The sequence below is a fragment of the Urocitellus parryii genome, chromosome 5 (assembly GCF_045843805.1).
Source record: "Urocitellus parryii isolate mUroPar1 chromosome 5, mUroPar1.hap1, whole genome shotgun sequence".
Taxonomy (NCBI): domain Eukaryota; kingdom Metazoa; phylum Chordata; class Mammalia; order Rodentia; family Sciuridae; genus Urocitellus; species Urocitellus parryii.
Window position 1 is genome coordinate 51,705,636 of NC_135535.1, and position 21,665 is coordinate 51,727,300.

At 43.2% G+C, this 21,665-nt stretch overlaps 1 protein-coding gene across 1 annotated transcript in view; it reads right to left on the reverse strand.

Annotated features, from left to right (window-relative positions):
* Positions 1-3,876: 3,876 nt before the first annotated feature.
* The window catches only part of Rassf3 (Ras association domain family member 3), a 65,807-nt gene continuing 48,018 nt past the window's right edge, over positions 3,877-21,665 (reverse strand). The window contains exons 2-5 of the mRNA XM_026392968.2: positions 11,760-11,867; positions 9,405-9,642; positions 7,424-7,533; positions 3,877-4,576 (exon numbers count right to left, since the gene is read on the reverse strand). Of these exons, the coding sequence (XP_026248753.2) occupies positions 4,427-4,576; positions 7,424-7,533; positions 9,405-9,642; positions 11,760-11,867 (606 nt within the window). The 3' untranslated portion in view covers positions 3,877-4,426. The remainder of the gene's footprint in view (positions 4,577-7,423; positions 7,534-9,404; positions 9,643-11,759; positions 11,868-21,665) is intronic.

Consider the following 21,665-nt stretch of genomic DNA (forward strand, 5'->3'; position numbering starts at 1 on the left):
AGGCTCACAGAACTCAGGGAAACACGTCTTATGCTTATTAGCTTTTTAAAAGGATATTACAAAAGCTGCTGATGAAGAGATGCAGAGGTTCACCTGTGGGAAGGGCCACAGCTTCCATGCTCTGTGGGCACATCATCTTCCGGCAACCTCCATCTGTTCAGCCTGACCTTTTAGAATGGTTTTTATGGAGACTTCATTATGCAAGCATGATTGAAGCCTGGAGAACAGTGTAGACATATGATAGGACAAAAAGAGTATGATCTAATGCTACTTCCGAAATCTTACTGCCAGTACCTTTTTATTCCTGCTTGTCTGAAACCTCCCTTCACTTGCATTTCCCAGAAAGGCCTGTCAGATTTTTCTTGGCCTCTGTACAGTATTCCTTTTTCCAGGTGTGGGGCAGGACCCCTTCTGTAATTGGGATCTTAATGATCTACATCAGACATGATCTTTTTATTCTTGTGTGTGCGCGTGCATGCTCGGGCTGGGGACCAAACCCATGGCCTCATACATGCTAGGCAAGCACTCCACCACTGAGCTATACCCTAGTCCAAGGTAATTTCATTATAGCCAACTCCAAGACAGAAAGGGAGGGGAAGATTATAGTTTCTATGGCCTGCCTTGAAGAGGGAGTTATAAGCCAAGCGGCATGGGAAACACAAATTTTATATATATATATATATATATATATATTATATATATATATATAATATATATATATATATATATATATTTTTTTTTTTTTTTTGAGGGGTGAACTGGGTATTTTACTACTCAGGGGCACTTGACCACTGAGCCAGGCTATTTTGTATTTTATTTACTGGCAGGATCTCACTCAGTTGCTTAGCACCTTGCTTTTGCTGAGGCTGGCTTTGAACTCACAATCCTCCTGCCTCAGCCACCTGAACTGCTGGGATTTCAGGTGTGTGCCACCGTGAAAATTCTATATTCTTGCAACGTAAGAATATTTATTTAGAAGTTCTCAATTGAGGGCTCGGGTTGTGGCTCAATGGTAGACAACTTTCCTAGCACGTGTGAGGCACTGGGTTCAATCCTCAGTACCACATAAAAATAAAATAAAGGTATTGTGTCCACCTACAACTAAAAAAATATATTAAAAAATTCTCAATTGGCAACAAATTCTGAAAAGAAACCTAGGGCAGGAAGCTAATTCCTTTTAAGGGATGAAATTCCAAGACACCCCCCAACCCCACAGTACCTTGGGTTGCAATACAGGTTGAACTCCCAATCTAGAACCCTAATCCTCTGGATATTTCAGTGAAAAAGGAAAACTATTGAGAGCCATAATTCTCTATCATATCTTCATTATGAAGCAGCTCTGGTACTTGAAATGCTTCTCCCTAGCAAGCTGGCTTCTATTTTGCCAACCCCTCTAGGGGGCAGTGTAGTAGTGAAAAGGGCCCTACAAGCAGGCATGGAGGCAGAATGGGTAAACCCAGCCCACACTGCTGTCCCCAAATGCCCTTCTTCCTCTGTATATAGAAGAGTCACACTGGCACAAAATGCAAATACCACTGTATGTTGAAAATGTTCTGTTTCAGGGGTAGAAGACCTCAGGGCAAGAATAGGGGTGGAGGGAGAGGATTTCCAAAGAACTGGGCAAGGTTCTATTTTGGTAGTGATCACAGGGTGTTCATTGTATAGTAATTCTTTGTTTGTATGTGGTGCTGAGGATCGAACCCGGGCCGCACACATGCCAGGTGAGCGCGCTACCGCTTGAGCCACATACCCAGCCCTTGTATAGTAATTCTTTATAGTCAATTCTACTCCTGTGACTTTTTCTCTTAAATCCAGCATATTATTAATAAAAACACACAAACATCAACTAACAATTTCAATTTTTAATAATGGAAACATTTTGCTATTCCAGAAAAAATTTCAGGGGAGAAAAATCTTCCCTATAAAAATAAACTCATCAAAATTATAAATATTATAACGTTTTTACTTCTGCAATTTAAAATGCTCCCCTGCAATACCACCCCTTCATATAACACCTTTCCTGTACCATCACATTTTGAAGAGAAAACAGTATTACAGCAAAGCTCAGTTTTAATTTAACATAACATTTGTAAAATGACTTTTTAAAATCTTTGGCCTTCAGAGCCTTTATTCTTATTTTACAACATTAAAAATGCTGCTGCAGTAACCAGTGTTTGGGAGAGAACATCACTCTTCTAGAACCATGAACAGATAGAATTTTAATACAGTAACTTCCAAATTGTAACTTGTAGTGCACATGACAGGGAGGTTTGGATAAACACAGAGGAGAATATGCCTATTTCAGACAATCTACTTCAAGTAAAAAAAAAAAAAAAAAAAGAATTCACAGATACCCATCAGCTACTACTTCAGGTTCTAACAGTGTCATGAATCTGAGAAACAAATGCTTCACAAACTATAAGTTTACTGGGATGAGTAATTAAAAGACCAGGTGGGTGATAACAGTATATTCAAACCCAATCCACAGTCTGAATAGGAAAACCAGTATTAAAATCATGAAGGCATTCCCTGAACAACAAAGGCCAAGTGTTGGATGACAATGTCACTAAAACCTCATTGATGCACTAAACAGAAGTTACATGCAAAATTAAACAATGTGTGCCATGCATAATTTATAGCTAGTTCTACTTTTTCCCCCCACAACTTTCCTTAAAAGCTTAGGAAGATCTGATTGTCTCAGTAACTTTATGTGGCACAGTGTAACCAACATGTAAATCTGCCTCCCACAAGATGGGTATTCTCTGAAAAGTCAGAAGAGCCACCAAGGGGGAACAGATAATGCAGTAAAAGGCACAGTTCACTAAGGAGGCAAAGAACTGAAGCACCTTGGAATTTCAAAAACAATCCATTAGGTGTCACCAACGTGTTAACAATTCCTTGGGAATTTATAAACAAACAAATCTAGATTATAAATAGTGACTGTAAGGCCCCACTGGAACCACAGCACACCTTCCCCGCTGTTCTCAGATCTGTAAGTCACTGCAGAAGATGAGGTTATTTTGCCTGTATTAAGGAAGGCTTCTATTGCACATGCATTTCTTTGGTTGAACATGCACTTTTGTTCAATAGTTCCACTATGAACACCCGGTGTGTGGTCAGCTGAGTGTGGACTTCCCTCGATCCTGAGGGCCCTCCTCCTTGCAGTCAAGTCCTTCAGAACTGAGGATGATGTGGTAGTGCTGGGTCTTTACTCAACATCCCTCTTCTATAGCATGTGAGAACAGAAGAAAGGGAGAGGGAAAAGGAGGGAGGAGAGGGGGGAGAAGGAGGAAGTAATGAAGAGGAAAAGGAAGGAAGGGTGGAATAAAAGAGAAGGGAATGGTTGTCACAAGTTGGATGTGAGCCCTGTACTTGATAAACCTCCTGGCTGATAATCGAGGAGAAAACATCTGCCCTTACCCAAACTCCTTTTCAACTTTGAAAACAACAGCGGGGTGAGGGGTAGACACAACTATATTACATAAATTTAACTGACCAGGCCCCACCTACACAGACCAGGCACACCAGTAGGACCTTTCACTTGAAGACGGGAGAACCTGGGTGTCCAGGAACGGAGGAGTCAGATCCAGCTGCATGAGACCCACCTTGGGCTCACCTCCGTCCACCTGCCTAACTCTCCAGAGTTGCTGGGTCCTTCCTTGGGGTTAGCTCCTACCTCTTTGGCTCTGCCCCACATTTTTCTCATTGGGAAATCAAAGTAATCCTAAAAAGCATTTAACATCTCAACACTGAATGCTTCTCATCTAACTCATTTACAAGCAAATAACAAGGCCTTTCTTTTCTACCACCAACTTACCCCCTGCCACCTTCCTCAGCCCTCAGAGCCCTCACCTCTACCCAATCCTTTTTCCAAACTTGCTTTTACTTTCTTTGTCAAACTCCTACAAAATCCTTCCCAAATTCCCCAGAGTTCCTAGATTCCTGTGCCTTCAGTTTCACATGGATAGATTCCTTTACTGTTAGAAAACAAAAATACAGACAGGTAGTTTCAACATAGGACAAGTATTCAGAGACTCTTTGTTAAGCTTTTAAAAACTCATTTGCACATCCTAAAGCTTAACATCATCACATAATTAAAACAACTAGGAGAGAGTAAGGAAAAAAAAAAAAAAAACAAAACCCAGAGTTCATGCTTTCAAGCACTCTAAAATGCTCCTGATGCCTACAGGTTCGCAGCTTGCAAGAGGTAACACCGCCATGCCGTAACAGAACAAGCTCGCAGAGTCCCTTACGCAGGATGCATGAGGTGCGGCATGCTGCGTGACCAGGCTTTGGGAACTAAGTCAGAGATAAAAGGGGAAGACCCTAGCATCATGGGGCAAGAAAACAGCTCTCTGAAGAGAGGCACTTGCTGCTCTTTGAACATGGGTCCCAAGTGGGGCCTTCCTGGCAGATGCTCCCGGCGTTAGCCAGGCTTCCACACCTCGCCAAGGGCTTCTTCCAGCTTGAGTCTGTAGGCCGCGTAGCGCCTCTTCAGGTTCTGCAGCTGCTCATCTTCCTCCTTGTCCAAGATGCGCAAGAAATTCTGCAGTTCTGGAAGGCTGAAAGCTTCCCACTGTGAGAATACAAAAAAGTGCCAGGTATTTAACTCAGAGTCCAGAGGGAAAGCTGTCCTGAGCAAGTGGCGGTGTGGCTGCCCTCCCTTCTTGGCCCAGCTTCTCAGAACCCTTGTTTTCTTACTCTTCACTCCCACTCAGCTCACTCCCAACAGCCCCTAGCTCCCCTCCCTGCTTCTTTCTTCAAAATGGCTGAGGACAAAGACTTCCACATCCCTACCTCCATTAGATACCTGCCTCATTCCTCACCTGATCTGACCCCCCAAGGCCTCAGAAACATCTCTCTGCATCTTACCTTGATCACCATCTTCACTGCCTGCTTTCTCACCTCCCACAATCAATCTCATCACCTCCCAAACACCTCTCTAACACCCTTTCTCTCCAACTCTGCTCATCCCTAGTGTGGCTGCCATCATTATGGCACCCTGGGACAGCCTACCTGGCCTCCTCACTGCACACTTGAGCCCACCAATCTGCTCCCCCAACAGCCAACCCTTTATAAAATACAAATTTGGTCATGACTCTCCTTGCTTGGATGCAATCAACAGGCTCCCTGGGTTGTTTAAGTCTTGAAAGACCCCAAAACCTCTCCAACCCCGTCTCTCTCACACTGTGCCTCACTCACTACCCAGGGCTTTGGCACATAGTCTCCCTGCTCCACGGAACCTGCCAAACTCCTACCCACTCTTCAAGGCTCATCTTAAATGCCACTGATTCCATGAGGCCTTTCCACAACTCCTCCCTGCCCATCTAAGTCTAGGAGTTCTCACTGAGCACTGGTGGCCCTGATCACAACCAAGATTTTGGAATTATTAATAATTATTTGCTTAGTATCTATCTCACCTACACCTCACCTACATTGCAACTTCATACTTCTCACTCTTTGGGGTTTGTCTCTTGCCCTGAGGCTGACTTCTGTTTCCCTAACAGTACTTGGTACACTTAGTAAGCACAAAATACACTTTTATTTTATTTTATTTTATTTTAAACTTAAGCAGTGAATATCAAGGACAGTATTTGGCATCATCTGGCGAGTTTTTTTCAAAGACGCCCTCCTAACCCAAATAGGACCCTAGGTCCTGGCTGCGAATCACTGCCAAAGTTAGAAATGCTGTCTAATGAGGTAGAATTAGTTAGATAACCCAATATAAATGCACAGAGAAGAACATGAAAAGAACCACCAAAGAAGAGCATGAAAAAAAAAAACACCAAAGAGGTTAAATGATAAGAAGGCTTCCCGGAGGTGAACTAAAGCTGGTTAGTAAAGAAAATGGGCTGGGTGGCGCCCACCTATTATCCCAGTGGCTTGGAAGGCTGATGCAGGAGGATTGCAAGTTCAAAGCCGGCCTCAACAACTTAGTGAGACCCTAAGGAACTCAGTGAGATCCTGTCTCTAAATATAAAATAAAAAAGGGCTAGGGATGTGGCTCAGTGGTTAAGTGCCCCCGGGATCAATCCCTAGTACCAAAAAAAGAAAATGAGAAATCAAGGAGTAGGAGAGCACAACTTTCTATATTAGAACACTCTGTTAATATGGAAAAATTTTCACATTTCATTTTTAAAAACAGAGACATTATAAAATCTTTTCTCTCTCCCACCCCTCACAGCTTATACAAAGTTTCTTCCCCCAGTTTAGCTTCCTTCAATAAGTGAAAAGCAAACACTGAACAAAGGTTTAATAAAGTAGTCCAGAACATTAAAGCACAATTCTAATTTCAAAACACAATTCCTCCCCAATGTTGCTCTAGCTGCACTAAACTATGTGAAATGCTGGGGAAAAAAAAAATCCAATAACAAGAGGTGTAAAATGTGGATGAGACTACACTTGTGTCCAGAGTAGGTCTGGAGGAACGCTGCCCATCTTGCAAAGCTTCTGCACCCAGTTTTCTCCCTAGAATGACTGAATTTCTTAAAAAGCTTCAAAATGATAGAAGCAAAACAATCTTCCTAAAACTCCCTGGAGTAATTCTAATTTAGACTTATATATAAATATACTATATATCACATCTATATATTCTCCAATTTGTGATTCAAAACTAAGTTACCTAGGGCCTCGCCTTTTAAAGGGTTTAGTTCCTCTTTACAGATTTTAAAACGGAGGGCAGGAAAAACTAGGTCATTTTCCAAATACAGCAAACAAAAGGAAACAGAGTCCTGTTTCCTAACTTTTAAGCTGGAAACCCTGTTTTTGCTGTCCCATGCAACATTTCACACCATTTCCTGTTCTTAGCAGAATACTGAGACCCAGAATTCAGGAAGTTTGCTCAAGTGTCATTTAAAGTTGACAACTGATGTAAAGGACAGTCCAAAGTGTTTTTTGTTTTTGTTTTTTATGGTCTAAATACAATCCTCCCAGGAGAGAAAATGTCAAATGATGTAGACATATGTAAAACATCATTTCTTAATCATTTGGGCAAGGGGGAAAAATATTTTAGAAAGTTAAATGTCTTCTGTGGCAAAGAGATCACGTTTCCTTTTATTTCCCTTTAGAATGAAATTAGCCTGGAGACTTTTCTTAGTAGCAGACACTGGGAGTGTCAACTTTCAAAGTTTAGCTGGCTCAGAGTCTTGTGGAGGTGGGAAGGGCTGAAAATGCCTCTCTGGATACCAACAAGTAAAAAGTCGCATTTCCTCCCACCCAGGAGAAGCGCAGACCAATACAGTACTTCGAGGAAATTACACTATGGATTAATTTTGGGTTTATTTCTGATGATTCAAAATATCTCCCTCTTGCATGTCCCCCACCCCACTCGGCTTCCTCCTCCTCGGTCAAGTCACTAGACGAGAGCAATAAAACAAGGCCAGCTGTTCTGTGTAGTTTAAAGTCACATCACACAATCACTTACCTCTCCAATTTCATGTTCCCGAAGAACAAAACTAAGTGTGTCGGTTCTGGGCCCTGCTACCAAACGCAGGTAGAGTGGATGTTCCCGGTCTGAGAGCTTGCAGGCATAGACTAGGCAAAGAAACAAGCAGCACCACGTCACAAATGCGTTTTTTTCAGCACTCCTCGGCCCCATGCCCCTTGCCACCCTCTCCTTCCAATTCAATGCGTCCATGTCTACCCATCCTCCCCTCAGCTTAGTACCAGCAGACCACAGGGGAGCCAAATGGATTCCATTTCCATTCTCTTGGCCCAATATAAACTGTACCTTGATTAAGGAGGAAATAATTTCCAAGAATAAATTTAAACAGCTACTAGTCCCCAAATATGCTTTTAATTAGTTATGTTCCTTTTTTAGAAAGCAAGATAAGAAGCATTTTTAAATTTTTTGGTACTTGGGATTGAACCCAGGGGTACTTAACCATTGAGCCACATCCCCAGCCCTTTTTAAATTTTGAAATGGGGTCTAAGGTACCTAGGGCCTTGCTGAGATTATAGGCATGCGCCACTGCACCTGGCAATAAGAAACTTTTTAAAAGATTCTTCAACCCCTTTGACAATGAAAATATATTGTCCAAAGAATATGAATTCAAAGCTCTTGGAACAAACCTCTACACAGATACGTAACTGGCAACCGCAAATGAATGAAGCATCAGAACAGAAGCTCTGGTGGCTTTACAACAGTGTCTCCCTTCTCCCTTCTCCCTTCTCTCTCTCTCTCTCTCTCTCTCTCTCTCTCACACACACACACACACACACACAAACACACACACAAGCGCGCGAGGTATTGCCTATGCTGTTGAAAGATTTGTCAGTCATTTCAACAAGATGCTTTCACTTTCAGACTGCACAGCTGAAGTCCAGATGAGCTAACACCGAAGCTAGCAAGATAAAAATGCCACTGGAGCAGAACTACATTATTTGGGTACTTCCAAGTGCAACTGCTTTGTAGGTGCCAATTTCCCTGTAGATGCACGCGTCTCCCAGGCTGCTGAGCCTGTGTTCTCTGATGGGACCTTTGACCTCTTTACCTTTGTATTCTGCAGGGCCTATCCCCATGGTATGTGTTAAACAAATGTACTCATATTCAGCAACTAGCTATGTTTCATGCTGTATAACTAAAGAACACTACTATCAAGTAAGGTCAATATATTTTCTTTCATGGCGAATTTAGGCTTTACTGAGAAAAACTAGAGCAAGCTCAAAGAGTTCATGACTTACACATACTATTTCCAAATTAGCATAAATTGCTGTTGTCCACCACAGGTATCAATTTCTGCTAGACTGTCTGACCTACAATATCTTATTCAGTTTCATGAAGTAATCAAAAATTCCTTCTACCCACTGAACATGGATATGAAGCTCAGACAGACCCCAGATCAAAATGCTATTCACTCATTTTATGTGCCTCTAGAGGCAGGGTGCCAAAATGTCCCCATGCAACAACCAGCTAAGGAAACAGAAGTATGCAGGGTTGGGCCACTTTGATCAGTGAGTTGAAATGTGCTGATATGGGCCTCCCCATCCTCAAGGTTTTTGAGAATACAGGTCCAGCAAGCCACTGCGTGTGCAGATGAGCATCAAATGTAAATCATGCTACTGAAAACTTCAAGCACAGAAATATTCTTTTGTGTCTTAAAGGGCATTAAAATCAAAGCCACTATGCTCCCACTAATCAAAGCTCCTTCTCTGTGCATATCAACAACTCCTACAGAAACGCCCAACACATGCAGATGATTCTAAGCTCCTCAGACCTGCAAATGTTCAACTCAAAACCATGAACAGCCAGGAAACATTAAGTGTCTATCATGATCACCAAAGCTTCCAGAACTTGCCCCCAAGTGGGGGTAGTTTGACACAGGTAAAAAATAGGTCTTCCGGCTCATGAGGACAAAGGACAGAAAGAGAAGCAGAGACCATCTTCGTTAGGTGAGGCAGCATACCTTGGTCTTCCCTATGACAACGCTTATAAAGTGCAAACTTGGCCGGGCTCTCAGTCACAAGAAACTTTTTGAGCAGAGCCTCGATGACTTCACCGACAGTGTTGGTACTGCTGATGTGAAGTGTGTTCACACAGCCAATGCTGCTGGAGGTGACTGTCCCGGCGCTGGGAGGAGTCTGTGGAGGTCTGCAGAGTTCCATCTGCACTTTAATGAAACCAGTGTAAATCCCATTTGAGTTCTGAAGAGGGAAGAAGAAAAGCCACTCTCAGCTATGTGGTCAGCACAGGAGTGTATCAAAGCCCAACAGGAAGCTCTTCCTCTTGCTCTTTTCACTTGGAGCTTTGCAGCACGACTTCACTGAAAACTTCCCCCAAGGGAATGACCTCGGAGGAAGGTTAACACACCGCAGCAAAGCGCCTGCAGAGGCAAAGTCTGCTCAGCAGATGTGCCAACCGCGAAGATGCCCTCCCCTGCTCAGCCACCAGCCCCGGAACCAGGGCCTCCAAACTGCAGGTGAAAGGTCAGTGGCCATTTGTGAGCTTATAGCCAGTGGAACAGATGCTAGCCAAACCCACATGAATGAAAGGTCGACTCAATGCTTAAAGGAAACGGCATCCCCATCTGATGACTAGCTATGACCCCAAAAAAAGCCCACAGTTAGGACTCTGCAATACCCAAGAATGGTGAGCTGACAAGAAAACAGGCTGTTTTGCTCCTAGTGGCTACTAGGTACATACTAGTCCGTGTTAGCATGGGGTGCATTTCTTATGCTCTAAGTAACATATTTTTTTTTTCTAAACTTCAAGCTACTATGTGACCTAAAGATATTACAAATATTCATCTTAATTTATAGTAGAAGTACTATGTCTCAGTTGCCAAAACAGTAATAATGGTCTTGTCTTCATTTTATTTTAGGGAGGAAAAAAAAAAAAAAAACGACAGTTGTGTTTTACTAAAACAAGTCATCAGGTGTCATATACAAATACCACAGTTCAATGTTCAAGACCTCCTTCGTGGCCCCTTATTTTTCTTCCTTTACAGAAGATGAATCTGCAACACTAATTCCCTTGTTCGTGCATTGTACAACACTTAAAATTTTTTATCTTGGAAAGAATATGGATATTTGCATCTGCTTTAATCTCCATGGGGAAAGAAATAAAAACCATGGCAGGGGGCTGGGGATGTGGCTCAAGCGGTAGCGCGCTCGCCTGGCAAGCGTGCGGCCCGGGTTCGATCCTCCAGCACCACATACAAAAACCATGGCAGGCGGAACTTTTCTCCTTTGATGAAAAATGTTTGAAAAAGAACTATCATTATTGAAATAATGAAGAATAATCTTGGGATTATCTGTTCCTCTCCCCACTTTTGGGCACACTGCCACCAGGATGGGATCCTTTATTAAGGTTTCACAGTTAAAAGCTCCTCCTCCCAAGGGTTCCTGAATTCATTTGTTTAAAACAGGCCATCTGTCTTTTAATGAACTCACTTCGCAAGCAATAGAGTGAGAGGCAGGGGTTCAGGGGCCCTGGAAAGTGGCACCAAGGGATGGCAGGAGCTGCAAGGGAGGTCGCCAGATGGGAGGGCAATCAGTGAGTGAGGACAGAGGCCAGTTCATTTTAGAGGAACATGAATACTGTAGCTCTGCTGTCGATCCGTTTCATCACCCCCAAGCCCTGACCTCCTCCCTCCTACATCCCCACTCCCCACGGTACATCAAACAGTGTGGTGCAACCTTGTAGATGCCTGTAACAACAACATAGGAAGCTGAATATTATGTACCTATCTTACACTGACAGCCAGGGGAAAAACATCTTAGCTCAACATACTCAATCCATGGGAACAAAATCTTCCTGACACTTTCATGCTTATTTTACACAAGACAGAATATACCTGAGGTCTTATTAGAATCTGGTTACCATCTCTCTATATATATTAGATAATCTAGAAAATCCTTTGGGGAAAAGAAAGGGGTCACAATATCTTTTAAAATAAAATTTTACCCTTTTTTAATATTTACTTTTTAGTTGTAGTTGTGAATACCTTTATTTTATTTATTTATTTTTATATGGTGCTGAGGATTAAACCCAGGACCTCACACTCACTAGGAGAGCATTCTACCGCTAAGCCACAACCCCAGCCCCAAAATTTCATCTTTTTAAGGTTAACCTAACCACTGATTTTGAGACAAAGCTACTTCAAAATACGGATTTAATTTGAAAGCTGCAGAAATAGTCTTATCTTTCTATTCTGCATACGAAATACTATTTGAATATTTTAAAATACATAGATTATACCACCAACAACTTCTATTTGTTTTTAGACAGGTGACAGCCTAAATAGTATTGGGGTACTTACCAAGGTCATCTTCAACTTGTCTGTGACAGCTAAATTATATTTATGAACTTTCTCTTTGATTTCCTCTTTGCTGAGGTAATTGTGAATTTCCTTCTCTTTCTCCACATCCTAGAAAGAAAATCAAGAGCCATGTCACACATTAATGATCATAGAAAAAATGCAGATAAGCCAGGATTCTTTTTATATTCCACATAAGAGCACCTGGGAGCACTTTACCCTCTTTATCTCAAACACACACACACACACATTCTTTTCTCTCTCTCTCTCTCTCTTCCTAACTCTCCAGTCTCATCCACCAATATGGTCCTTATTCCTCAGACTACAGTCTTCCAAAGGCATATAGCAAGTAAAACAATCTGTCAGAAGCTAAAAGCAACACTTCATTAAATATTATTTTGCAGAACTGTTTTTGTAAATTTCCCTTCTACAAAAAGATCCTTCCCCCAGAGAGTCTCCTAATCTGGCCATTTCTATTTTAAACAATATTTAAAGACATACACCAAAAGCTTCTCTTTAGCAAATTCTGTGAACATTAGGATCTTAAGAGCTCTAAGGTATCCACAAAAGTACAGTAGTTAGTAGGTATTTATTAATCAGCACTAATCACTGACCCGTCAAACTATATACAACTAACAGAAGGTAATTTGTCTTCCAAACAAATCCCTATGCCAAGAACAAGGAGCATGACTCCATCTACCCACTCCCACCTCCACTCCAATCTCATCTACCCTCACCTTCCCACACCTTGAAGAATTCATTAATACTGTGAAGAATTCATTGTCTAAAAAGCTCAACCAGTGCATGACATTATGCAGTAGCTAATATGTGGTCACGAATGGCCAAACTGTAGTATTTTGTGACCACCACAAAGACACGTATACCAGGCACTCAACTCGTATTACATTTAATTCTCCCAACAACCAACAAAGTAGGCATTATTTTTTAAAATATTTATTTATGTATCTTTAGTTTTAGGTGGACACATTATTTTGTTTTTATGTGGTGCTGAGGATCGAACCCAGTGCCTCATGCATGCCATGTAGGCACTCCACCACTGAGCTACAACCCCCCTCACTCCCCTCTACCCCCCCACCACCCTCCCCCTGCAACAAAGTAGGCATTATTACTCCAGTTTCCAGATGAGATCAAGTTCTAGGAAGTAAATTAACCTGCTAAAAGAAAGAAACTGTTCAGTGGAAGTGGCAGAACTTGCCTGAAGCCTGACCTCAAGGCTCAACAACCCTCACTAACTCCAACCACTGAGACCACTAAGAACCTCCACAAGGGTTTTCTCATTTAATCCTCTCCCGAATGAGCTAATCAGCATCCACATGTTGCAGATAAGAAGAGAAGATTTACAGTCAAGTGGCTTATCCAAGGACAACCCCACTAGTACCAGACCAAGCTGCATTTTAATCCAGGTCCTCTGTTGTTTGCACTGAACTGGTCTCCAAGATTCTGGTGTAGGTTAACATTTGAAAACTCAAAGAAAAGCTGCACAATCAGATTCAAACCTAAATAGCAACTTTGAAAGACAGGGGGACCTAAAAATCTTGAAGACCAATTAAAATCTGATAATTCATATTCCCCAAACATGCTCCCCCGCACCCCCCAAAAAAATAGGAATTTTGAAAATATGCCTGCTCAGCCAGACTGGATATTCTCCAGGCAGAACATGCTCCCATCTACTCACTGGGAGCTAAAGTTATAAATACACCAGGAATGGCCACCCCGCAGCGGGCAGGAATGGAGAATAGAGTATAAAAGAAATTGTGAGCCACTGAGTCTCAAGTTCTTTGATTTTAGACCCTAAGAGGATGCCTAACTATACATTATCTCAGCATTTTCCATTTCAGCACTGTCCTGGCAAGTCTGGGGGGTTCAATGTGCCTGGTAATACTGGAGAATCACTGTAAGCCCCTTAAGAGCATTCTGTTTGCTCATGGAAAACCCCAGCACAAATCTTATTTTTGGTGTCACTGGTTAGGGGGGAGAAGAAAGCTGTGGTTTAACTTTTCAAAAACTTCAGTGACTATTTCCAAGGAAATTTAAAACACGTATCCCATCTTGGCTTGCTCTGCTCTTTCCAGTCCACAATTAGCCACCTACTGACCACCACTAAAGAAGAAAATGAGGTAGCCTTTGTCTCTTAAGTATTAACAACTATTCAAAGACTTTCAACACATACACAATTGTTCCTCAGGATCAGCAGCATATTGGTTCCAGGATGCTTCCCCGCTTCATACCAAAGTCCTCAGAAGCTCAAGTCCCTTATACAAAATGGAATAGTATTTGCATATACCCTTTGCTTATCCTGCTTCATACCTGAAATCATCACCAGATCACTTACAATACTGAATACAATATAAATGTTATGTCAACAGTTACAATGTACTGTGGGTTTTGTTGTTGGTTTTGTTTCGTTTTGGTACTGGGGACTAAACCCAGGGGTGCTTAACCACCGAGCCACATTGCCTGTCCTTTTTATTTTTTCCTTTGAAATAGAGTCTCGCTAAATTGCTTAGGGCCTCACTAGGTTGCTGAGGCTGGCTCTGAACTTGCACTCCTCCTGCCTCAGCCTTCCAAGTCACTGGGATTACAGATGTGTGACACCAGGTTACTTGATAACTTATAATATCTAACACAATATAAATGTTATGTCAACAGTTATAATGTATTGTTTAGGAAATAAAGGCAAGAAAAAAGTTTATACATGTTTTATTAATGATGCAACTGGCTGGTTGAATCCACAGATACGTTTCCACAAATACAAAGGACAGAGTACTTAAAAGAAAACAATAAGGGACTTGTGCAGTCACCGATATGACATGAGAAGGTGGGGTGGAAAGCACACTGCTCCAGCAAGACCCAGGATCCAGCCCCTAGTCTGTCACCAGCATACAGGGCTCTGGGGTTACCAACCTTTCTGAGCTGGTTCTCTCACTTCCTTCCAATGAAAAGACTAGAGTAAGTCACTTCCGCAGCACTTCCTGGTCTAATAAAGAATCCATCTGCAAAGATCTGATGCTGCTTTCACTGCGGTGATTAAAGAGGCAAAACTTCCACGTGAGGACTGGGACTAGAGGTAGGCAAGGCCAGGGTCCCCTCCCAACACACACACACACACACACACACACAAACACACACACATACACACCCCAAATAGTTAACTACATGTATACCGTAGCAAACACACATCCTAAGGGCTTCACCTAAGTGAGAACTCTTAAGAATGAAGAGAAGGAAAGGGGGTGAAGGCTGTGTATTAAGATTAAGAGCAAAGAAAAAGTTAAGTAAAGCTTGTTAATTCTTCTTTACAGGTTTTGCTGATAATACTGAACTTAGCATCCATCCTTAAGCCCCGCCCCCTCCACATCAGCAGGCCACAGTCAACAGTTTTAGAAGCTTGAGAAAAGTCAGAAGAGCCAGCCAGTTTGGAAAGAGCAACTTCTCCTGGATCACTCATATGTGGATAACTGAGATACTCTTTTCTAACAAGTCTCTCTTCTTGTCAGAATCAAAACCAAGCAAACTGCAGGGAGCAGAAACAGAAAAGAGCTGGACCCAAGCATCTCCAGGACCCTCTCCAGGCTAAACATCTCATCATTAAAAGAAAGTAAATCCCAGGAAAGCAGCTAGAGCCCAGAGGGCTGTGAAGCCGTGCTGGCAGGCCAACTCATGCAGCAAATGTTCGCTGAGCATCTGCTGCGTGCCAGGCACCTGCCTAAGTGCAGGGGACCTTGCAAGAAGATGCCACCCCACCTCACACTGCTTACTGTCTACGCCCAGCACAGGCTGAGTACCATCAAGGAAAGCCAAAAAGAGAATGCTTCCAAAGTGATAACCAAGCAAGCTGCCCTTGGAGGTCTGGGCAGCAGGAAAAAGCCAGCTCAGGCCCTGGGGCTAAAGACACTGGTTTCAGTTAGCCTCCAAACCAAAGAAAGACCCCTAACTTGGAAAACCTCCAAATTGTTCGAACTTTAAAAAAAAAAAAAAAAAAAAAAAAAAAAAACTCCCTTTTTAGCTAATCTGGGCAAGAATCCTCCTTCCTCCAAATACACTGAGCATTTGTAAGAACTGCAATTCTCTGGAATACAGTCGTTATGGGTAGGAAGATGGGGGTGGTGGTGATTTTAACCCAGAAGGGCAAAGGAGGTAAAGGGGGGAATGCAAGGAGAGGCGAGGGTTAAAAGGTGGTACTGAAGGCGTGGCACAGATGAAACACTCAGAGTGAGCATGAATCTTTCATTACAAGGCTAGAGAGGAAATGGCACAGTGAGCAGCAATCCGTGAATAATGCATTGGTTATTGTTCTTGGCAGCCAGGGAGGGTCTGACGCCATGCCTGAGTGTCTATTTGGCAGGTTGCAAGTCATCTTTGTTTCAGTCAGTTTTGTTTTATATTCCCCGACCTCCAGTTCCTCAGAGAAGGAGTTCTTCCATGCAAAATTACAAAAATTACCACCTCTAGACTCTTTCCTCGTATTTTCAGCTAGTGAATGCTCAAGAGCTGCTCTTGGGTTAGCTTTAGTTCCTGGGTGGGGTCACATCACAGTTTGTTTTTTTAACCAGTAAACTTTCTCAGAAGGGACACACCCTGTACCTCATAAATGCGCAGGCATGGCCTGCTACCACAGGATGGCAAATCAGGCTTTCCAAGAATATACCCAACAAGCCTGGGTAAAGGGCCTAAGAATTACTTGTACTCTTCTGTAAAGACAATTACAAATATGCAACAACAGGGCTGGGATGTGGCTCAGTGGTACAGTGCTTGCCTGGCATGCCCAGCACTACAGAAAATAAAATCACAGTTCTCACATTTTAGCTCTATGATCAAAGTGCAAAAAGGCCCTCATGTTTTAGCTGTGCGACCAAAGGCAAGTTATTTAACCTCTCTGAACCTGTCTTCTTATCTCTGTAAAATATGCAAAACAATTATACAACTGTAAGAAGATATAACATAAGCTCATATTCAACAACTATTTACTGAGTGCCTACTGGGGCCAGGCTCTGTGCCAAGCACTTCAAGCTCAGAGAGACAGTTGTAGTTCCTGCCTCTCTGCCTCTTCTTGGCTGACAGCCTGGTAAAGTTTGCCTTACTCCCCACCCGAACCCCCTTGTGTATGTTTGGGGTTTTTTATTTTGCATCACAGACCTCTTCAAGAAATAAAGCAGGGCTGGGGATGTATCTTCGTGGTGGAGTGTTTGCTTATGATACACAAGGCCCACTGTCCCATTATCAACAATGGAAGGAAGGAAGGAAACAGCAAGCTATTGACAGGTCTCGAAAGAAGGGGTTGGGGTGGGGGACCAAACAGAGATTTTCTGACCAAGTGAGGAACACTATCTGCACAGTGCCTGATGCCAGGGGCATAATAGATGCTCGGCAGGTACTGCCATCACCTGGCCCTTAGGCCCCACTGCTCCAGGTTGCATCTGCTTGGGCAGCTGAATTTGGGGTTCAGCCTGTGTCCGCAGAGAAGGATGAACTTACCACACCCGTTGCTGTTTTTTCCAGGCTAGACTCAGAAATCATGAATTCCTACTTTTAATCTCATCTCCAGTTTTGGAAACAAGCAGTTGCCTACTGATGTCCCAAGAGACTAGGGTACCCAGTGTGATACAAAAAAAATAGTTCCAGTCTTGTAAACGCACAGATTAAACATCAAGTGGGCCTCTCCTGCAAATGGAGTTCAAGGCCAGCTCCAACTGAACTGAATAACTGAACTGAATCTAGGTACTGACTCCACTACACATCATCCTGCCAGGCCCTATTCTGACAAGGAAACCCAATAAGGTACTGTGGACCCAACCAAAAAAATAATAATTCTCTGGCAGCAATATCTTTCTACCGCAATCAGGGAGGGACCTACACACAAACCCCATGCAGGCCTGCAATGAGGCGTTTACAGAGTTCAGTAAACAAGTAACTCCAGGAGCCAAAGTGCAAGCAGTCTGGAGGGGGTCGACATGTTAACTACTTCTAAGTGTTTCTTTAAGTTAAATGCTCCTGAACTAGATTTTAAAGTATGATCCGCAGGATGAGGAAAAAAAGAAAAAAAAAGAAGTTCTTCCAAGGAGACTTTTAGGTGTTCGAAGAGGAGACCATATGATGACTACAGAAGGGGGCTGGGTGTGGGGGGGTGGGGGTGGGGAGGTGTGCCTGTGATCCTGGCAACTCAGGAGGCTCAAGCAGGAGGGCTGCCAAGTTCAATGCCAGCCTCTGCAATTTAGCAAGGGCCTAAGCAACTTAGTGAAACCCTGTTTCAAAATAAAAAATAAAAAGGGCTGGAGGCAGGTGCAGTGGCACACACCTATAATTCCAGTGGCTCAGAAGGCTGAGACAGGAGGATTGAGAGTTCAAAGCCAGCCTTATCAAAAACTCAGTAAGACCCTGTCTCTAGATAAAATAAAAAACAGGGCTGGGGATGAGGCTCAGTGGTTGAGTGCCCCTGAGTTCAATCCCTGGTACTAAAAAGCAGGAGTGGGGGGCGTTGTGTGTGTGCTGGAAACGTGGCTCAGTAGTCAAGTGCCCCATGGTCCTTCAGGCCAGAATCATGTCTTGCTCAATGCTAATGAAAATATGGATGAGAAAGGCCACAGGGAACAGCCTAGTATCAACCTTCACTGTCCAGAGTTCTTCACTTTCAGAACCATACTCTCCAAAAAATTCTCAAAGCAGGCAGAACACTACGGGGCCCAGAAAGTTTTTCTCAAGGAGGGATCAAGTTCTCGACAAACACCAAGGCTACCCAACAACAGCATTTTCTGCTACCCAACAATAGCAACGTCCTGTATCTGTGCCAGCCACCACATGTGTGGCTTCTGAGCCTTTGAAATGAAGAACTGAATTTTAAACCTCATTACTACACTGGACAGTGTAACTCTAGACGACAATGGACACAGGCAAATGAGGAACAAAGAGAGTAAAGCAACCAGAAAACAACATACAACAGGATGTTAAGGAGAAAAGACACCTGTTCTAGAGCACAAATCCAATTCTATTCCTGAAGGAAAAAATGAAAAGAGCCGTTTCGGGGTGCTCAGAGATGCTGATGGTGGCCTTAAAAATACAGTATGTTGCCCACTATTGTGTTCTCATAGCACCGATCTGAAAATCCATAGGGGCTCCATGTCTGGATACCCAGTGCTTATCTAGGGCAGCCCCAGCATGCTGATTCATCCTGGCCACTCTACACTGGGATTGTTCCCCTGCCAGATGGGAGGGGTTTTGTTTTGTTTTGTTTTGTTTTAAAGATGGTAAAATAGGGGCTGGGGATGTGGCTCAAGCCATAGCGCGCTCGCCTGGCATGCGTGCGGCCCGGGTTCAATCCTCAGCACCACATACAAACAAAGATGTTATGTCTGCCAAAAACTAAAAATAAATAAATAAATAAATATTAAAAATGGTAAAATATAGAGCTGGTACTTTATTTCCATTTCTGTGAGGATGCAGGAGCTCACATTGCCTGCATTCAGCTTACAAGCAGGCAACTCTTACTATGCTGCCATGTAGGCTTACTGGATGATATTCATGCTTCCAACTGCCAAGGACAAGAGGAATCTCACAGCTGCCTCCTATCCCTGTCCTCCCCGTTGTTTCAGGGTGGGAAAAATGAGTGGAAAACAGGGCAACTAGAAAGGACAAGGGCAATGTGCACAGCACTGCAGAACAGCGGGAAGTCGCATTTTCCAGTGTTCCACGGACACTGATCCTCCAAGATGGTCTGTGGACAGCAAGGGCACTGCTGAACCTCTTGCTTGCCTCCCCCAAGACTCCCAATGCTCCTCAAAATACTAAAGTCTCTAAGAAGTTCTGCAGTTAAGAAACCAGTAAAAGCAGCTGGATGCCCATCAATGATCCCAACAGCTTGGGAGACTGAGGCAGGAGGATCACAAGTTCAAAGCCAGCCTCAGCAACTTAGTGAGGCCCTAAGCAACTTAGTGAGACCCTCTCTCAAAAAAAAAGGGGGGGGGGCTGGGGATGTGGCTCAGTGGTTAAGCACCCCTGGGTTCAATGCCCAGTACCCCCCTCCAAAAAAAGTAAGAAAAAGAAACCAGTAAAAGCACACACAGCAAGGAAACCTTAAGAAAATGAACTTTATTATAATGGTATAGATGTGATGCTCATTAATTACAAGCAAATGACACATTATTTTTTGGGTCTTATTAGCTATTCACTTAGTGAATGGATGCTGTATTCATTAGGGGGTTACTAACACACCTAAACCATAGCGGTTGAACTTGGCAATTTTAAGGAATTTCTTTGTCCCCAAGCCTGCTTATTAAACAACACCTAAGAGGACACCCAGGGGAGCTTAAATGGGTATTTTAGAAGACTTCCAAAAAATAGGCTGCAAGAATAGAACTAAGCAGCAACCTTATAAGGATGGAGGTCTGCACTAGCCTTCTCCTATGTGCACCAGCAAGAAAGAAAAACAAGAACAAGAGCACACTCAAAAAGTGTGCCACAGACTGCCTGCTTGCCCTCCCACCACCGCACAGCCCCACCAGTGAACACGCTGAACTCCTCCTGCTGTTCTCCTTGTGGTCTTCTGTGTTCAAGATCCCACCCACCCAGGAAGCCACCCTAACCACAGCAGCCCTCAGTTGGAACATCCATGCTACCATCAGTTTGGCTCCAGGCACTCTCTAGAACTTGTGGCTCCTGTGTTTACTTTTACTTATCAACTACCCTACCATGTTTTTTTTTTTTTTTTTTTTAATCTTTTATAACCAGAGTACTCTGTTAAAACTAGGCCGGTGCTGGACAGAGAGGTGGGCGCCATCCATCAACTGATTCTGATCTGGTCACGGAGCCCAGCCACAAGTCTGCATCTGCCAGCCACCCTCTTCTGTGTGCCTTATCAATCCGCAGGAGGTTTTTTGCTCGCGAATCAAAACTGAGTAAATCTTCAGAGGCTCACAAGATGCCTTTACAATATCAGATACAACATTTTATATGCTTCTGCTATCCATCTGTATCATCAAAGAACAAGAGTCCTTCAGAGCTTGCCCCTTAAATACCCTCGCTCACCCAGGGCTGTGAAAGCAGGCACAGGCCCAGCATGTTAATAAGATTAATTGCAGTTGTGATACACGTTAAAAGAGCTTCATCTGAGCCTTCCATGACCTCACTTTTTAAACCCCCGGGTTACCACTCCACCAATACCCTATATGGTTGCACTTTTAAAACTGGGTCGTGTGCCAATAGTCAAACAGCCACTCGTTTGTTTAGAGCCAGAAAACAAACTTGGAGGTGGACCGACTCCCCAGAGTGCCCCAGCTTGAGGTCCCAACCTCAAGGCATACCAGATTACACTCAGACTTAGGAATCCCATCTTGACATGTTTTAAAAGGAAGTCAATTAAGAAGCTATTAATTTCTAAAAGGTAACACATTTCACAACTGGCTTAACTTTCTTCAAAATCTAGGTGATCTAGGCAAGAGAGGAAAGATGATTAGAGGCCTCAGGGCCATCATCCACAACCAGTGAATCAGCCTGGAGAATTAGATGAGGCACTTGGCCACCAGTGAGTCAGCACTCTCACCAAGGCCCTCCTCTGTGGGCTCAGTCAATGGAAGCAGCAGTGGATTCTCAGGTTTTCAAGGGAAGGCGTGGCCTCAAGAGCTCAGTTCCCTGTTATTAAAAGACACCTTTGGACTACAGTCCCTTTCGGTGTCAGTTTTCTAATATCCTATTCCATCTGCAATACTACCCTAGGCAAATACTATAAAGTAAGTCCAGTGAATGTTAAGAAAATTAGGGGGGAAAAAAGAGTTTACTAAGGAGGTCAGGAAGGAAGTGAGACTAACAAGACAATGCCAAGTCCCAACATAACACCACCTCAAATTCTAGATTAGACCTTCTCTCTGGTCGAGGTCTTGAGGGTCACCCAGCCGTGTG